This window comes from Chelonoidis abingdonii, chromosome 3 (genome assembly GCF_003597395.2).
Source record: "Chelonoidis abingdonii isolate Lonesome George chromosome 3, CheloAbing_2.0, whole genome shotgun sequence".
NCBI lineage: Eukaryota > Metazoa > Chordata > Testudines > Testudinidae > Chelonoidis > Chelonoidis abingdonii.
In genome coordinates, this window is record NC_133771.1 from 38,570,013 (window position 1) to 38,588,950 (window position 18,938).

The 18,938-nt window shown below is 38.7% G+C and overlaps 1 protein-coding gene across 1 annotated transcript in view; it reads right to left on the minus strand.

Moving 5' to 3' along the window:
- TPO (thyroid peroxidase) overlaps positions 1-14,897 on the minus strand; it is a 61,165-nt gene extending 46,268 nt beyond the window's left edge. The window contains exons 1-4 of the mRNA XM_075063470.1: positions 14,854-14,897; positions 10,003-10,151; positions 6,840-6,972; positions 1,682-1,811 (exon numbers count right to left, since the gene is read on the minus strand). Coding sequence (XP_074919571.1) covers positions 1,682-1,811; positions 6,840-6,972; positions 10,003-10,151; positions 14,854-14,897 — 456 coding nt within the window. The remainder of the gene's footprint in view (positions 1-1,681; positions 1,812-6,839; positions 6,973-10,002; positions 10,152-14,853) is intronic.
- Between the last annotated feature and the right edge of the window lie 4,041 nt (positions 14,898-18,938).

The following is an 18,938-nucleotide window of genomic DNA, read 5'->3' on the forward strand; positions in this document are numbered from 1 at the left end:
AGGGTTGGGGACACCAGAGAGAGGAAAGGGGGGATCAGGCCCCATCAATTCCTGATCTGGTGGCAGCGAGAATATCCAAGCTGGTAGTGAGCTTGGGGGAGTTTCAGGTAAGCCCCCAGATTTTGGACGCTAAAGTCCAGGTTTGGGACAGGATCAGATTGTGGACGCTAAAGTTCAGGTCTGGGACTGGGAGGCTATATTACCACAAAACCCCACACTGTACTGCTTAAAGTTATGTCATTTAATTTGCAAAAAGGACTTGAAAGTGACATTAACACTAAAATCTGTCTCCCATCATTATTAAATATGTAAATGGTAAAATGACAAGACTGTGACTACACCAAAAGAGTATGGTTTCTGAGTTAATGCAGTAAGGATGAATCTGACAATTTGAGATGAGCCTGAACCAGACACACCAGATCCAACCCTCTCCACTAAACATGGGGAAGTTTGCATCCAGTTTCAGATAAAAATGTTTTGGTTCAGACCTTTCACTATTGCCATCTCTGCTGTATTATAACAATTTGCTATGCCAAAATCCATCAAGTAATACTGCAGTGGTTCCTTACATTAGTAGTTTGAATTACATAATAGATGAAATGACAGTATGTTGGTAATATTTGTGCAAGTGTGTTATCTTAATGTGCAAAGAAATTGTATTGCTGTATATAACTGAACAATATATTTACCTGCAGTACATTTCCCATTTATGTTGCCACCCAGAAGCTGCCTTATGTAACTACTGTGCATGTAATATTCTCCTTATAGTGAACTAATGATTTCTTTTTCAAAGGTTCTATCATAGCTGCAGAGTAAATGGCTCTCTGTTTACCTCAGCCACCAAGTTCATTAAAAAAACCACACAACTGTAAATATACATAGAGTAGGATTTTCCACTGGCCACTTTATAGGCCCAACTCTCTCCACAGTTCTCGAGTACAGACTTTTATAAAACAAGCACTGCATGAAAATCTGGTTTGGCAGTACCTCAGAACAAATTTCAATTCAGTAGTTACTCATTCTAGACCATTACCAATCTATTTTCATACAAAGTGCTGGTGATATAAACTGCTGAATGTACTACTGTGATGCAGTTATTGGAATATGTATTAAAGTTTTAATTGCCAAGGCTTTGCCTTCTTTCTTAAATGTCAAATCCATGCCTATACTTCAGGTACTAATTAAATATCTAATAATGGCCCAAATCCTTACTCAAAGAAACTCCAACTGAAGTCATGTAAGTAAGGTTGAGTAAAAAAAGAGGACTCAGTAGTTGGACTCCTGAATACATGCTTAATTAAAACACACCATTCTAAAATTTAGGCCATGTCTACATTTACAAGCTTACAGTGGCACAGCTGTAAGACTGTTCATATAGCCATGTTCTGTTGATAGAAGAGAGCTCTCCTGTCGATAGAATAAAACCAGCTCAACAAGCAGTGGTAGCTATGTTGGCAGAAGAGTGTCTCCCACCAACATAGCGCTGTGCACACGAGCGCTTATGCCGACAAATCTTATGTCACTTAGGGAGGTGTTTTTTTCAGAAAAGTTTTGTTGACATAAGTGCTAATGAACCATATTCATCTGCAGTTTGACTTCACTGATTTAAAGAGTATTTTACAGTCCCAGGCATGCATGAAGCCCAATGCAAGTGTTTCAAATGATTCCATGGTGTTCTAACCAATGGCAGTTGAGATCCATTAAAGAAGAAGTTGGGATTCCATCCTTTGGGCTGGCTGATTCCATCTTCATAAGCTGGAGGGAGCCATCTAGCCAGAGCAGTGTTGGAAGCTCCCCATCTAGGATGTTCCCTGGGGAAATAAAATGTTTTTTTCCAACAGTTTTTATTTTAAAATATTCACCAGACATTGGTGTGTTTCCCGATACTGGGCTATTTATTGAAAAGAGCTCTGCAAAGAGACCAAGGTATACCAAAGCCAACTTGACTAAAAGGAAGGGCTAAAAAGTCTTTATTTACTAAAATAAAAATGTTCAGGGCCTAAACATACGTTACTAGCTTAGGCCACTATCCTTTAAAAATCTGTGGGTGCTTTGCCCACATAAAGACTTTGAGACTGGGAACTCATTCATTAGGGAAAAAAAGGGAAAGAAAAGTTACAGCTCTTGCTGGCCTTCGTCAAGTGCTCTTGTGAATTGGGAGTTAGGGCAGGGAAGAGTGAAGCTGGAAGGAAGAGGAATGATTGGTGGTTTGGTGAGGATGTAGGGATGCAACATATCTTAGGGAGTAGGGATCATGAGTGGGAGTGAAGAAACGTAAGGTGAAATCTTGGCTCCAATGAAGTCAATGACAAAACCCCATTGAGGCCTGGACTGGACCCTGGTAGTTCTCCTTCCATCATAAGCATATCTAATTTACCTATCATTTACATTCAAAATACTTTACATTGGAGAAAGGATGTGAGACTGGCTGGATCAATAAATTGGCAACTGAGCTCAACATAAGCAGATCAGAAGCACAGACAGACCCAAATCAAATCCTCAGAATTTGTGGTGACTTTGGATCTTAATTCTGTAAATAGACCCTATTTTTATAATGAACCAAATTAAAATCCCCTAAACTGCCCGTCCCAATCTGTGATGTTTAAAATTCAGAGTCATGTTTTGCAGCTTCAGACCATCTCATGATGCTGCAATGGCGCATGTGAAATTAGTTTAGCACTTTCACTCCAGATCATAAATAACTCCGTTCCAGCTGGCATCCCTGAAAGCCAGGGACTAAATAGTCATTGAAATTGAATTTCTTTGTTACTGTAGAGGTGGTAATCTCAGGGTAGGGTTAAGGCACATTGGTGGGGCACTATGAGAAAGTTGGTGCAGTTCTGTAGCAAAAGGTAGTACTTAAGTAGGTATCTAGGATGCTCAATCTAGTGCATTTCATAACTTGCTAAATACACACAATATTCAAAAGCAGAGATAAAATATTAAAAGCGTATTAGGTTTACTCTGATATTCTAAGGCTGAGCCACCAAGAACTAGGAATGTTCAGAGACAGAAAGTGGAACTACAGGGTGTTACACATACATTTATATGTCCATGGAGACACTAAATGGGGAACAATTATTTTATTAATACTCCACTGATCTTCAGCATATCAAAGTGGCTCAATTTGCAAAACTATATGGGACAGTAATACACTTAATTAACCACAATAATTCACACTGGAAGGTTGAAATGTGCCTTAATAAAGCATTCAAATTAGTTACAGTTGATTTGTCTTTATTGAAATTGCATAAAGTACTGCACATAGTGTAGTGCTATTCCACTCAATTAAAAATAATGAAATGTTAATTTAACTGCTTAACCAGTGATTTTTCTCCTGATTGCTTTTATATTTTAGCAGCTCACTAGAATGTTACTGTAGTAAAATCCCTTTCAGATGCTTTTTATTATTATGTAATGATGGAATTAATGTCATCTTAAACAGTGTATCAAGCCTGTGTATTTTAACAAATACGCTTGATTCTATATTTGTGGATTCCTGCTTTACTCTCTCATTCACATATTATGTTTCTACTTATTTTTATTAATATCTGCTGTTTCAAAAGTGAGAACTTTGGAAAAATTCATTAAAAGGCAATTTATGATCAAAACGTGGAAAGAAAAGACCCTGTGAAAAAGATCCAGAGATGAATCCAGTTTATATTATTCAAACAAAACTCCCCCTGAAGTCCATGGAATTCTGCATGAATAAAGTGAGCAGGATTTAGCCCCAAGCAGTTGAAATAGAGGGTTACTGTTTCACAGATTCCTATGATGTAATCAAATATGATTCCTTCTATGTCAAGTGGAGATTTTTCACTAATTCATACTGGCACTACACATTTTTGGATAGCTCAAAATTTGTTTTGTTGTGCCTTAGAAGGGACTTGAAGTTTTAAGATGCAGTTTGTTATCTGGATTTATCTCTTTTGCATGCTTTTTGTGTTTGTGTGTGTGTTTGTGTGCGTGTGCATGTGCATGCGCCTGGTTTTGGAATCAATATGTAGGAAATATTTGAATTACTGCGGTATGGCTATATAATACTTTACTGGAGGACTCTGTGAGATGTCAGGGACACAACTTGGGAGATGCACAAAGGAATAGCTGCAAGCATGGATCCTTTGTTATTACACTCAAGTTTTCAAATGAAAGGTACTTGAATAAATGGCGATAAGGATGCAAGAATGAGAATTATATAATGAAATTCCTTTGTTGGTTAAAGACAATAACCTAATTAGCTGGACAACTCATTTCTGTAATAACTAGATTTTAGAGCTAAAAAACAAATTATTTTATCAAATTTGCACATGATGCCCTTGGAAACGCCTAGCCCTTTCACTCCACATGCATCAGCTGCTAATACAATTCCATAGATGCTATTTTTAAACATTTGAAACAGAAATTCTGAATTTCCTGTTTGAGTTACACTTGAGTGAAAAGTTCAAAATCTACTCAAACTGATTATAGCAGAATAAAAATGTGACTGAGATAGATAGTTTCCCAGTCCCCAACACATACAGGGGAGTTAAAGACATCTTTTCAGCTAGGAAAAAAAAAGCATTATGGAGCTTATGATGATCTTCAAAAAGAACCATTTTCTAAACAGTTTATCTACATTATTCATCTAACTGAAATTTATCTTTGGCTGGAGTTGAAAGTTCTAATCTCTCTTTTGAAAATAATTTCCTTGAGATAACAACATCTTCCCAAAATGCACCCTTTCTGCTACCAACTAGTGCACTGCGGAACAATGGGAAAAGTGGAGGTGCAAGCCAACAATGCTTCGGCAAAACACTGCTCATATAAAAAGTACAAAGAATCTCTGAAGTATCCAATGAAAGCATGAAATATGAGATCTCATACAAGATGGTAAACTCCCTGGTGCAGTACTCATGTATCTGCCGTGGAAAAAGAAAGGGCTAAACATAATTTGGCAAGTTTTGAATCAATAGCTCCAGGGGTTTCATAACAAGAGTCAGATTCTCAGCTAGTGTAAAATGATGTAGCTCTGCTAAAATCAATTGAGCTAAACTGTATTATATGAGGTGAGGCTGTGCCCCATGAAGCATAAACAACTAAGCCATCCTTCCCTGTTCCTAACATAACTGGAATGAATGCCTTAATCTTCAAAATCCCTTCCATTTCCCTAAACATTACAAAGTACTGTACTCAGATCAGTACCACTTAGCTGAAGACCAAAACAAAGCTAAATAATTGCTCAGACATGCCTTTCCTCCCAGTGTCCTGTATTAAAAAATAAATCTGCCCCAATAAGTTATCCCATTGCATACTTTTGGACAGCAAAGGCAAGGACAATAAATCTGTTAATATCTATTTGGGTGGCCAATGCTACATTTGGGAATGGCTGATGCCATGTGGATAGTCTCCACACAAGCCTACATTTAATCCTGCTACATTATTCATTTGCTTGAAGGATTTCACAGTGAAGTAAAGTTATCTCAATATTGCTCAGTAAGTAGTCCATAAACCAAGCTATTTGCCCTAAATATGCATACTGTACATATTTCAGATAAATTAATCAGAAGCACAGCTACAATTGAATAAATTTGCTGATTGCTTTTTAAGTACATCTTAACTAGATTCCTCTTACAAGTAAACAGCTGTTCCAAACTGAAATTACAATGCAATGCTATTCTGACTTACTGACCTAAGACCCCCCCCGCACACACACCCACCTCTACCTTTACCCCTACCCCAGTTTCATTGCAAATCAAATCAGGGTTATTCTTCTGAAGTAAAATCCCTCTTGCTATTTAAAACTTTTGACTGGATAACTTGAGTTAGCACTTTGGAAAATCTTTGTTCTTCTTACCATAAGAAATGAGCAGTCAAATGCAGTTAGGAAGTGTGTGGTGACATGAGAGCAGTTCAGTGTTTGTGGACGCTAAACTGGACCAGCAACAATGTTAACACATTTATTTCTGAGCCACGTGAATAGTGAAAGCTGCAAGTTAATCACAGCCATAATTTTTCTAATGGCCTCATCAATCAAAAAGCAAGCTCTTGTTAATAAGCCCTTTAGGGAGAAGGAGCTATAAATAAAACTTTGACAGAAAGAGAAGTCAATTTTAAAGTCCCACTGTAGCAGACCTAGATATTAGCAACATGAATTCTGGGATTTAATGCCTTGTTGAAGAATTTATGCTCTTGAAATTCACAGCGGCCTAGTCAATATATCATTTCTGTTTTTGTCAAATCATTAAAATATGATACAATACTATTTAACTGAAATTCCGTTCACCAAACATCCTGGTTAGCCAAATGTTGGTTATGCCCACAGACACAGTAAAGCTCCAGGCCCTTTAAAAGCTGACCTGTCTAGGAAGCCAGGCAGCATCCCTTCACTGAACACCAGATGTAGGAAGCTTTTCACTCTGAGTAAGCCATTCTGGGGCAGGCTGGTAATCTCTGTACTGTGCTCTGAGGCTCAAAGCAAAGCTTATACAAAGATGACCAGTCACCTCTCCCTCATCCAAAACTATGTTCAACTGAATGTTTTGAATGTGTCCCAAAACCTTCAGGCAACCACGGCTCTGATGCACAAGCATTTTAACACCACTTTGTGGTTTGCATGTAAGAAATCTGTACTGTATCTTTGATGTCTATCTGCTAGGGAACAGCTATGAGAAAAACTGAATAGTGGAGACACTGTTTTCTTTCTTTTTTCATGGAGATATTATAGTGTTTTTTCTTTCTTCATTGTTTTCTTTAATCTAACATGAAATTATGTAACCATTTCTTTTTCTTCTGTGTCAAAAAACATATTTTTATGAGTAACAGGAAAAGAACTGTGTCCTAAAACAACACAAGTTACATACCTGTTATTGCAGGCACCAGTGATGAGGCGGTATTTATTGGCTAGGCAATTATTTGGACATTTTGGTGGTAGCATGTAAGGCAGGCATCCAGAAATATTGGCAATCATGCTAGGCAAATCAGCTGATAAAAGATCTGAAAAAAAAAATTAACCAGCCAACCCAACATGACCTGTTTGTTTGTTCTATTTATTGAAGAATAATGTTGTATTTGTTACAGTAGAATCCATTACAAAAGCTAACATTAGTCAGCCGTTACCCCCCATCATTTCTGCTAATGTATTTGTTATTCACAAGTATTCACCATGTAGTTTATATGAATAAGGCCATTTTAGCTATTTGTCTTCCCTGATACATATATATCCCTGGACATCTAGATACATAGAATTATTTCTGCTCCCTGGCTAGATGAAAAAGGTATATAGTATTTATTAGGTACTAAATCTGGGTGGTTTTATTAGAACTGGTTAAATTATTAATTGAATTAGTTAAAAATTACTGTAGTTTCCGGGATCTGAGAAGCTGCATAAAACTTACAACAATATCTAAAGTGAACTGGGCATATGAAACAAAAAGGAAAGAATTCAAAAAGTTAGTGAAAAATTAGGGCCAATATAGTTACAAGCGAACTGACCTAAATACAGAAAGGAGCTAACATTGCACTTTAAGAGTGCGATGCTCTCTTTATGAAGGCATGGAAAGCTTGTCATTAACAACTGCATTCCTTTATTGAAACATAATGGCATTCCAACACAACCGTGACCACACCCTGCAGCTCCCTGATCCCAGAGCCTCATCCTCTGAAGTGGAGCCTGACCTGTGGTCTCTACAGCCACACCTCCTCCATATGTAACAAGAGCCACTTTGCACTGAAAAAGCTACAGGCAAGAGATGGAGCCCAGTGGCCATCAGCATTCATTGTGAGTCATGTGATTTCAACCCCTTTTGGAGCCAGCCTCGGGGTAAAGCAAGAAACTCCAACCCCCATATGAATTTCAGATCTGCTGGAGACTGGCTGCTCTTCTGCAAAAGGTGGGGAAAGTGAAGGTAGCCAATAATTGCTGCTGCTGGAAGCAGGCACAGCTCTACTCCTTTCCCCTCAGAAGCCAAAAAAAAAAAGGTTTTGGAGAGGGGAGGGAGAGTAGAAGCATCCAACACCATCCAACAAGAGAGGATGATGGAGAGAAGGGTGCAGAGAGTCCAACAGCTCAAGATGGCTCTGATCCTGCCCCCACTTTCCCTCTTGGGTCAGTCTGCTCTCCACCCTCCTCTCACATGAGTCCTGGGAATGGGAAGAGGGGTGAAGAGGACCTTGATGCAGCTGCCCATCCCTCAGGCTGGGAAAAGAGGAGTGAAGAACCCTTAAAACTGAATGAGCATCAATGGTGATGCTGGGGGGCTTGGGGCAGATGTGGGGCTGGATGGGTACAATTGATACAGGGGCTAGGAAAGTGAATTATTAATTGATGGGATGGAGAACGGACTGATGTCAGGGTGAGAGGGACACATAATCAATGAATTAGAATGTTGGGGGGGAGGGGGAGAGAAGCTGGAATCTAGACACCATTAGGCAGCATGTGGGTATGTGCTGCCCCAGAGTGCCACCTTGTGACCTTGGATGGCCCTGCAGACACCCTGCCTCAGTTTTTCCTCTGAGTTCTGAGAATAATACACCTACATCTAGAGTCTTTAAGAACAAGATTCCTCCTCTCTTGGGGCCACTTCATTCAGGTTAACCTCCTTTTAGTTTCACAATTTCACAGCCCCTTTCTTGGGGCTGTGTGCTTCTTATGCCTCCCCTTCCTGGCCTGTAAATTCTGCCTTCAAGTCTGGGGACTTCCCAGCCGTCCTTCTCCGGGCCTGTGTGAGTATGTCTACTGAGAGCGAGCCTCTCAGCCCAGGCAGGCAGACTCAAGTTAGCAGGGCTCCAGCTAGCATTCCACAAATAGTAATGTGGATGTTGAGATTTGGGCTGGAGCTAAAGATCTCAAAGCCAATCAGGTCAGGAGGTAGGCTTGTGCGTTCCACAAGAGAGAATTACAGCATAGCACTTCAGTGTGCACTGCTACTCATATCCCCATATTCTGAACTGTGGGATAGCATAGACCAGCCCTTAGTTTATGTGTATGGCATGAATTTCCCAAGAAAAAACCTGAGAGGGATAACTGCAGTGCTTGATGTTTGTTTGCAACAGTCTATGTCTTCCATCTCTTGAACAATAAAAAGAGGTGTATTTATAATGCTAAGAAAGAAAATAGATATTATTACAATTTTATTATTTATAGAGATGGTATTAAGTCTTGATATATTTGGATCTAGGTCTGAATTTCAAACATCCCAAATGCCAGGGGGGTTTCGCCCGTCTTAAAATAAAATATTAATAATAATGTTGTATTATTTAGACAACTCTCCAACTTTGAACTTTCCAGTGCATTACATAAAACACTGTAAAAGTAGCAACAAGGATAATAGCATATAAAATGAATAAACTTGATGCACCATGAAAAGTAAAAAGTCCTTCCATGTCTGGAGGAAGCGTATTTCAGGAACTCAGTGCCCCAGAGGAAAAACATACAAACAGTACCCTTCTGTGTCTGCCAACCTCAGGCTCCAGAAGGACCAAATCCTCCGACCTAAGAAGCTTAACAAAACACACAGGACATTCAGTATATTTGTGAGATGATTTGTAGACAATACAAGTGCATGTGCATGATTGCATAGGATGCTAATGGCTAAATGCTACTGTTTAGATACTCAAGAACCATAATAGTACAATCAGAAGTAAAACCAATACAGGTAACTTTTTTGTAAGATGCTTTTAAGAACTGAACAGCATGCCCTATGACTCTGTGTGGGTATGAAGAGTACTCCTGCCTGCATAAAATAAAAATAAAGTACCTCCCTGGGAGAGGGATAGCTCAGTGCTTTGAGTATTAGCCTACTAAACTCTGGGTTGTGAGTTCAGTCCTTGAGGGAGCCACTTAGGGATCTGGGGCAAAATCAGTACTTGGTCCTGCTAGTGAAGGCAGCGGCCTGGACTCAATGATCTTTCAAGGTCTCTTCCAGTTCTAGGAGATTAGTAGAGCTCCTATTATTATAACAGTTTCAATCTAGAAGATAACTCTCAAGCTATCAACAGGCATTTCTGCCTGTGTGTTGTATTTACCACTTGGATGAAGTGAGCGTTTCTGCTTCTGGTGAACTTTTTTTTCCAGTACTTGTGTTGACGTTTCCATTCCTTCAGATGCTTGTTCAGGAAATTTTGAAAAAGCCAGCAGCAGAGCAGGAGCTAATATTCTCGTCCTTTGGAGATTTCTATAACACAGATGAAATATGTATTTTTAAGTGTAACCTTTAAATATACTGATATTTGTAATTAGAGCTTAAGTGGGAAAGATTGAACCTAAGAAGATTGGATGGAGAAGGAAAATACTCGTGGGCTGAAACCACAATATAACAAATCATAATGTGTGTACACATATTGGAAATAGTTAAAGATTTAGAAATACTATATTTTAGGAAAGAACCCAACATATAAACTAAGGTTCCTTGAAGCCTAACAGAAGTTTTCTGAATATCTATTTAGTTGTTCAGTTACTCCATGAAAGGAAGTAACGTGGAAAGCTGTCATGCCAAAAGAGACTTTAGGTTGCTCGTGGACAACAAATTAGATATGACTTTGCAAAGCAATATGGCAACAAAACAGGCACGTCAAATTTCTAAGGCATCAAATTGTAACAAGAAGGTGGTAATCCCTCTGGTAAAACTGCAGTCTGAATATTGCATTCATATTTGTGCTTGATTTTTTCATCTTAGCTGGAAACACCATCACTTGAGATGGTTCAGATTAGACTGAAGCAAATGCTAAAAGTATTCAGTGGAAAATAAGTGCAGTAATATTCTGTCATTTCTCTGGCTACATCAGAAATAATGCTGCTGGACAGAGGACAGAAGGAATGTCACTCAACATCTCAAGTGCCAAATAGTTATCAAGAACAGAAGGAATATAGGAATAAACTGCCAGAAGAACTAAACCACTTCCCTTTTATGCTTGTTGTGAGTTGATGATGCCCTGAAGCAAAATTTGTATTACATAGGGATAGGAACAGATACCTTGTGGACAAAATACTAATCAATGCCAAATACAATAGTCACAATGTAGCATTAACCAAACAGTGAATCCAAATGATAGGTTTAGTTTAAATGTCACATTGAAAATCACAGACAACTTAAGGTATAAAATATACAATTACGTGCTCAATCAAGAAACGGCCCAATCAATCAAACTTGAGACCTCAGACAAGTGTCTATAGTAAGAAAAACAACTCCACAAAATGTGTAGCTGGCTGAGTTCCAATTCACTGTGCACCTGCTCAAATTCTATCCGTGAAGTGCTGTAAATGCTATAGCAAGGAGCTCCCACAAATATTTAACCATTTAGGGTTTGTTCCAAAGCCACCTAATGTAAGTGGGAAAGCTCCCAATGACTTCAATGAATCTTGAATCAGATCTCTAGAATGTGAAAAACCCCTCAAGGCAAGCCAAGCTCAGTTTAGTGATGTGTTCTGTAAGCTCACGCTTTATGTATAGTTTGGATGGAAATCTAGTATGCAGCACTTTGTTTCACATAGAGAGAAATTCCCAGTCTTCCAGGCCTTATGTTCTCTGTGCTCCGCTCAGCTGAGCTCGGCATGTGAAAGGATAGTGGAACTGGGTCCTGATTAGAGGTAGGCAAAAAATTTTGACCAAAATTTTATGGTTAAAAATTTAGATTTGTAACACCAATGTGTTTCACAAATTGTTTGTTTAAAGAAAAAACAAAAAACAGTGCAATCAATCCCAAAAAATCCAAAAAAAAATCAAAATGTTTTGTATTTACAATGTAAAAATTAAATGTTTTGATTTTTCTGGTTCAAAACAACTTTTCATTTTCAAATTTCCTTTAATTTAATTTTAAAACGATAAAAACATGTAAAAAATGCTCAAAATCAAAATGGAATGTATTCAACCAACACCATTTTTTCCTCAAACTTTTTCATTTGCCAACAAATTCATTTTTTTTTATTTTGGTCTGATCCAAAATAATTTTTGTCCTGATTTTTTGAAATTACCAATTTATTAAAAAATCAGTTATTTGCCTAGTTCTAGTCCTGAGGGTGACAAGGGTAAAAGTAACCAACAATCTCACTCTCTGTTGTGTAATTCAGGAACAACTCCACTGAAGTCAAAAAAATTACAGAAGTACAAAAAACAGTGTATGAGAGATAAAATTCAGGCCCGAGGTGTTTAGATGTGAGCATAGTTGCCTAAATGCTAAAGTGTATGAGCAACTTGCACAAATTACACTTATTTTTCAAATTCTGAAATATCAGTTCTCAATTACCTTAGCCTCCTCACGAGGCAATATTTAAATACAGATGGACAATTTTCAAAAATATTTCTCATCTGTATTGCCATACTCCTTCAGCTTTACATATAGTATCTTTCTTTTGCCTTGAACTAACATTTATTGAAGGTAGTATCTGAAAATTCCTAACCTGCTTTTAAGCCTGAGTTACCTTATACCCCTCAGGAGAGATCCCAGATCAGTGAAGTTTTACAGAATATTAAATGAAACGCATTTCATTTTTGGACACCCCCTTGAGAAATTGAGTGTCAGCGAATAACTGGTAATGTTTAGTGACCTTCTGTAACAGTAGTTTCTTATTTGGGGCATAGAAATTGATTGTTCACTTCCTAGCATATACAGATGGTCCCTTTTGTCCACTCGCCTAGGTATACAGAGGCACCAGCAGACAGCAGCTTGCAAGGCATCTGAAGTGGTGGCATCTGGAATAGGCTTTGCAAACAGGGTTAATTCCCCCCTTGGTTAGAACTATGAAACCAGGATAGCTCCTGTGCAGCACATACTAAATAAAAATATTTATTTCTGACCAAAGATTCTGAACCATCTGTAGTCTCTCATTAAAACTCAAACACTTCCAGGGATGTCATTTGTCTTTTTCCTTCCAGATAAAATGAACTCTGTTTCCTTAAGATATTCCTCCACTTTGAAAGACACAACTTCAGTCATTCCTAGCTGTGGTCTGGTTCAGAAGATCTCATCTATTTTCATTAGAATTAGGCCAATCTCAAAATATTTAGCATTTAGGTTCAGTTCACATAAGAATCTTTGAGTTTAGGGCTTGTCTACAGCTTGTCCAAACTAAATATCTTGAGTTTATACCAAATGGGGCTGGGAAATCTCACAGGAAGAAGCTTTCTTAAAAGATTTCTGACAGGGCTAAATTGAGCCCTGTCAGACATTACATCTCATCTGCGGTTTCTCTTTACACCAAAAATTTAGGACACTTTATATACTGTACCTATTCCTTCTACTTTTCTTCATATTATTTTTCTTAACTTTTGAAAATGCCTTTGTATTCACTGGTTAAATGGAAACTGCATATGCTTCTTTCTTGATTATTCTGATGCAAACTCATTGATGATTATCTCTGAAATTTAATCTCTTGATAAGATGACTTTTGTTAGGGGGCTTATTCCTTCACCCTCTCACTTCGCAGGTCCTTCTTGCATGAACAGAGAGAAACAATACCCGAAGTCCAAAGGCGCAAACAATTCAATGTTTGTTGGGGTGAACTTCCAGCAAGCATGATTCCAGTTTCCTTCCTTAGTGTTCCCCTTTCCAGCTTTGACACCACAGAGCCTTGTCTGTGTCCCTGTTTCTGTTCCCATTCCCCTGTTCCATCTTCCCTTTAGCAAAACATGACCAATTCCCCATCACAGTACCCGTTCACCATTCCCCCACCACTTTCCTGATTGACTGAGACTATATAGTACAACCTGAGTGTTTGCTTAGCTATACCTTAACCAGTCATTTTACTGAAATGTTAACTAACCAATCCTAAATATTTGCAACCTGGTTATTTAATCAATTATATTCCACCACCTTCATTGGTTTAACACCCAACAAAATTCATTATACCAGCAGACAGAATGAATTACAGAACAGACAGAGACCATGCAAATAAACATTACAAAAACAATACAGAAGTGAATTTTACAAACTACATCTATACAGACATAACGTTTTTCAGCTGTGTGTATTGATTAAGTGGTACTTGCCAGACGGCGTGCTATCAAACTAAGTTGCCTTTTACATCTTCTAGGCCTTCCCTTTCTCTGGACGTGAGAGGAATATCAGACGGACTGTATTCCTAATAGTCCAATAGCACCTTATTTCAATGTGACTAGTTTGGAATGTGAGGATGTGACCATACGCTTCCCAGCTTATGGGGGTCTAACTACATCTTAGCTGAAGGCCTTAGCCTGTCACAGTAAGAGAAGGTCATTACACAGACGGACCGTGATTCTGATTCTTTCTTTTATACCTCTGTAACTAGCTAAGTGATAAGAATGCACCTAAATTCTTAAAGTATAGGCCTTTGCAGACAGGCCTGAATATCTATATCCTAGCAACTTTCAATGGCAAGGAGAGTAAAATCATTAAGAAAAGTTTAACTCCTTGTGACACAGACAGAATGTTTAACTCTTTGATGCACCAAAATGAACATTTAGCATTTGTATTGGGAAGTGAGAAAATCCCATTTCTGTAACAGGAAAAACTGACAACAAAATATACTTTCTAACAGCTTTGTACATTTCTCAAAGGCCACTAACTTTACTCTTTGAAGCAAGATGCTGCATCTCTTTGCACACAGATGGGAATATTGTAAGTAAGGTTGGTCAAAAAATTCAAATGAAATATTTTTCTTCTGGAAAAAATGGATTTTTGTCACAACTGACATTTTCTGCAGGAAAGATCCTTTTTAGTAGAACTTTTTATCCAAAAAAAATCTAAATGATACATTTCGTTTATGGCCAGGTGTTTGTTACTGTCACAGATCTGGTCATGCTCCTCCTGCTGTATACTTGCCAGCCTGCTGCGAGGCGATCCAAGCTCTGAATCCCATGTGCCCTTAGCTTGCTAGTGGTGGGCAGAGCTTAAGCCCTTTACCTAGCTTTGGGCCTCTCGGTACATATTCCAGGTGAAGACTTCATGTCTTACACTCCTTTTGGCAGGGAGGACCCTACAGCCAAATGCCTAGTCTTTGAAATCTCTTCCAAAGCCTCTCCAAAGGTTTGAGCCTTGTGGCTTAAAGTTTACCTCTTCAAAGAGATGTAACAATGAAAACAAACAGATACACAGGCAGCCTTGAGAGTGGATTCTAAAACACCATTGTTCTTTACTTAACAGCATGAGAAATACACATATCTATACAAAATAATGAAAACACCTCTATGCATTTCTCTGTCTCAGATGCCTTACCACTCTGGAGAGTTCTTTGGCCCTGGGCAGAGCTTTCTGGGATGTCCAGGATCTTTCCCCCTCAGCTCATAATATCTCTTCAGAATCATGGAGCCTTTCCAGCTCAGCTAGCATTCACTGACTTTGGGTGTGCCTTTAGTTAAACTGCACACATCCCCCCACTATGAAAGTATGCCTGTCTCACGAAAGGGAATAGAAAATCAGTACCAATGTACCTGAAACTCCTAATTAAAGAACTCCCTAATTAAAGATGCGGTCCGTATAAGTAGGGGCATTATCAACAGATCGAGGGATGTGGTCATTCCCCTTTATTCGACATTGGTAAGGCCTCATCTGGAGTACTGTGTCCAGTTTTGGGCCTCACGCTACAAGGAGGATGTGGACAAATTGGAAAGAGTCCAGCGGAGGGCAACAAAAAATGATTAGGGGGCTGGAGCACATGACTTATGAGGAGAGGCTGAGGGAACTGGGATTGTTTAGTCTGCAGAAGAGAAGAATGAGGGGGGATTTGATAGCTGTTTTCAACTACCTGAAAGGGGGTTTCAAAGAGGATGGATCTAGACTGTTCTCAGTGGTATCTGATGACAGAACAAGGAGTAATGGTCTCAAGTTGCAGTGGGGGAGGTTTAGGTTGAATATTAGGAAAAACTTTTTCACTCGGAGGGTGGTGAAGCACTGGAATAGGTTACCTAGGGAGCTGGTGAAATCTCCCTCCTTAGAGGTTTTTAAGGTCAGGCTTGACAAAGCCCTGGCTAGGATGATTTAGTTTGGGAATTCGTCCTGCTTTGAGCAGGGGGTTGGACTAGATGACCTCCTGATGTCCCTTCCAACCCTGATATTCTATGATTCTATGATTCTATATTTTAGAAAAATAAATTTAAAATAAATATATCTTGTGTAACTGCCATTGTATTTTCACTGGTTAGTAAGTGTATTCTAGTGGTTAATGGTTGGCTCTGAGAGTCTGGATTCTTGAGTTCTATGACTGGTTGTGCCAATGTCTTACTTTGGAAAGTCACTTAAATCACCTATGCTTCAGTTTATCCTACCTGTAAATTGAGCACAATAATGTTTACCTAAGACACAGGATTTGAGTGGCTTGATTACTTAATGATTTGAAATTCTTTGAGCTTTTTGGATGAAGGAGTTATAAAAATAAGTGGCACATATAATTATTACTAGAAATACACATCTAAAGCCAGTGACTTAAATCTAAGGAACTCCAGGAATCCTTCATGACATGTAGCCAGAAATTACTTCAGAATTATACTGTTCTTAGGTTTACATGTTCACTAGTGAACATCACATTTTGGTCAAAGTGCAGAGAGCCTTTAGATCACTAGTTGTATTGTTCTCTGATACAACCAACATGGCCTAGATACCTTAACTTCAACCAAACTATCATCTTTTTACACTTTAGATTTAGCAAATCACCAGGCAGAGAGAACAATAACAAATGGATTGAGACAAATTTACCATGTAATAATTACTGACAGTAAAGTACAAATTAATCTGAGAGATTTCTCATGGAATATACTGAGTCTGTTTCCTTGCTGCCTGGTGCCTGGAGATAGATTCTTGGGTCCAACAGAGCTCTGGTTGGGCAGGACCTAAGGTAGGGAGAGCATAGGGAGACTGCCTGGTCTAGTGGATAGAGTTCTGTGTCAGGAGACATACGTTCTATTGCTGGCTTTGGCAATGACCTGCTCTGTGACCCTGGGTGAACTACTTCACTTCTCTGTTTTACTTTCCCACTCTTTGTCTGTGTTAGACCGTAAGCTCTTCAGGGCAGGGACAGTCTCTTACTCTGTGTATGATGAGTGCCTACAATTCTTATTGTGATGCCTAAGCACGACTATAATACAAATAATAAATCATAATAAGAATAATTGTAATAGTAATGAAAATTATAATAATGATGATTATTTGTATTATGATAATAACAAAGACAGAACAATGGCTCCTGCCTTAAAGAACCAACAATCTAATTATATGATGAGAGACAACAGGTGGGTAGAACAAACAGGCCTCGGCAGCACAAAGAAATAACGAGACAATTATAAACTGCACAACAAACAGTGAGAGTTGGATCAGGCCCTAAATAATATTAAAATCTGGGAAAGCTATTTCAAAAATATTGCATTTTCCTAGAAGCTTATTGATCAGGACATGCAAGTGAATGAGGACAGACACAAGGACAGATTTAAGCAGCTGGTCACAACTTTATTAAACTTAGCACCTCTCCCTGATTATCTGCCCCCTCTACCCTTACCAGGCATTTAGTAATCCAGTGCAGGGTTTACAGGGCCTCTCACAAATACTCCATAACTCAGGGTAGACTCTCCACTGCCTGCTCCTGAGATTCAGTCTGAATCACTTTCCCTTGTCCCATGTGAAGGGGGCAGAAGGCACCAGAGAGGGACGTTGTTCTGTGAAGACTTCAGGTCTCCCTTTTTCCCACAGGCCCAAGTTCCACCAGTGAAATCCTAGGTCTCCTTTATTCCTTTCATCCACACTGTGCACTATCCACAAGTTGTGGTGAACTAAACATTCATATATATTCCTAGTTTTTAAATTTGAAAGTCCTATTCCTGTTTAATCATGAGGCTATGAAGAAAAAAAAACAAAACAAAACTACAAAGGCATCAGCTAATTTGGCCCCAGTGGGATAAATTCCTTTCTGACCCCTAAAGTAGATGATCTGTCTGACCCAAAGCATCCTAAAACACAGTTCTTATACTAAAACTAAGGGGAAGGAGGGTGAGACAAAAAATCCCAGACAAGTGTTTAAATTAATGATCATGGGAAGCAAGGAGCCAATTAGCGCCCATCTCCCTCTTACTGGCCAATGAGCACCAGAGTGCCCATGGGAAGGAGTGGCCTATTCCTGTGTACATTCCCTTTCTAATTCTGAAGCTGTCTGGCCCCTCATAGGTCTAATCAAGTGTACATTTAAAAAGTTAGCAGCACTGAAGGTAGCTGTAGTGAGTGAGTTTAATATGTTGCTATTCAATAATTGCAGCTTTTTTAAGTATATGGAGAGGGTCTAAAATAATACAAGAGTGCAAATGGTGATATTAAATACCTAGCTGAGGAAATGCATTTGTCCATTATGATCACAGTTCAAGTTCAAGTTGAAGTAATAAATAAAATCTAGTTTTGTTCACTCAGTGTGCTTGCAGTTTGGAAACCTACTTCATGAATTCAGCAAACAATTTTGTACTGTTGTTCGTGGAATAATTAAGAGTTTCCCAATCCCACACTGAATAAGAAACTGCCTTTTCATCCTAGAAATGCTTTTCATTCTCAAGAGCTGAACTCATCTGTATTGTATTGTAGCCTTCTTCAGTTATTTATGAGCTAAAGCATGATGATTTGAGTTTCTGCCGTAACTTCCAGAAATTCAAATATGAAGTAAGATTCATTTCTCATAGTTTTTAGGCTTTGTACTCACTCAAGTCTTAATTCAACTGCACCATATTCTTTTAAATGCAGTATAAAGAAAATAGTTTAGGTTATTAAATTGCACATACTTTTAAAGTGACTTGAAAATACAGAAGCATTTTAAGAACTTAAGGACACACCTGCTTTAGCAGACTATTCAAACAGACCAACAGCCCCCTCAGTCCAGTATCCTCTGTGATACAGCATGGCCAGAGGGCAGCATAAGAGTGTTAGCAGGGGGCCTTATTCCCTGCCAAGAGAGGAAGGTTTGCTTTAGATTAGCTAGAACAGCTGTGGCCAGTTAGAGCACCTGACTTCAGTTAGAGCAC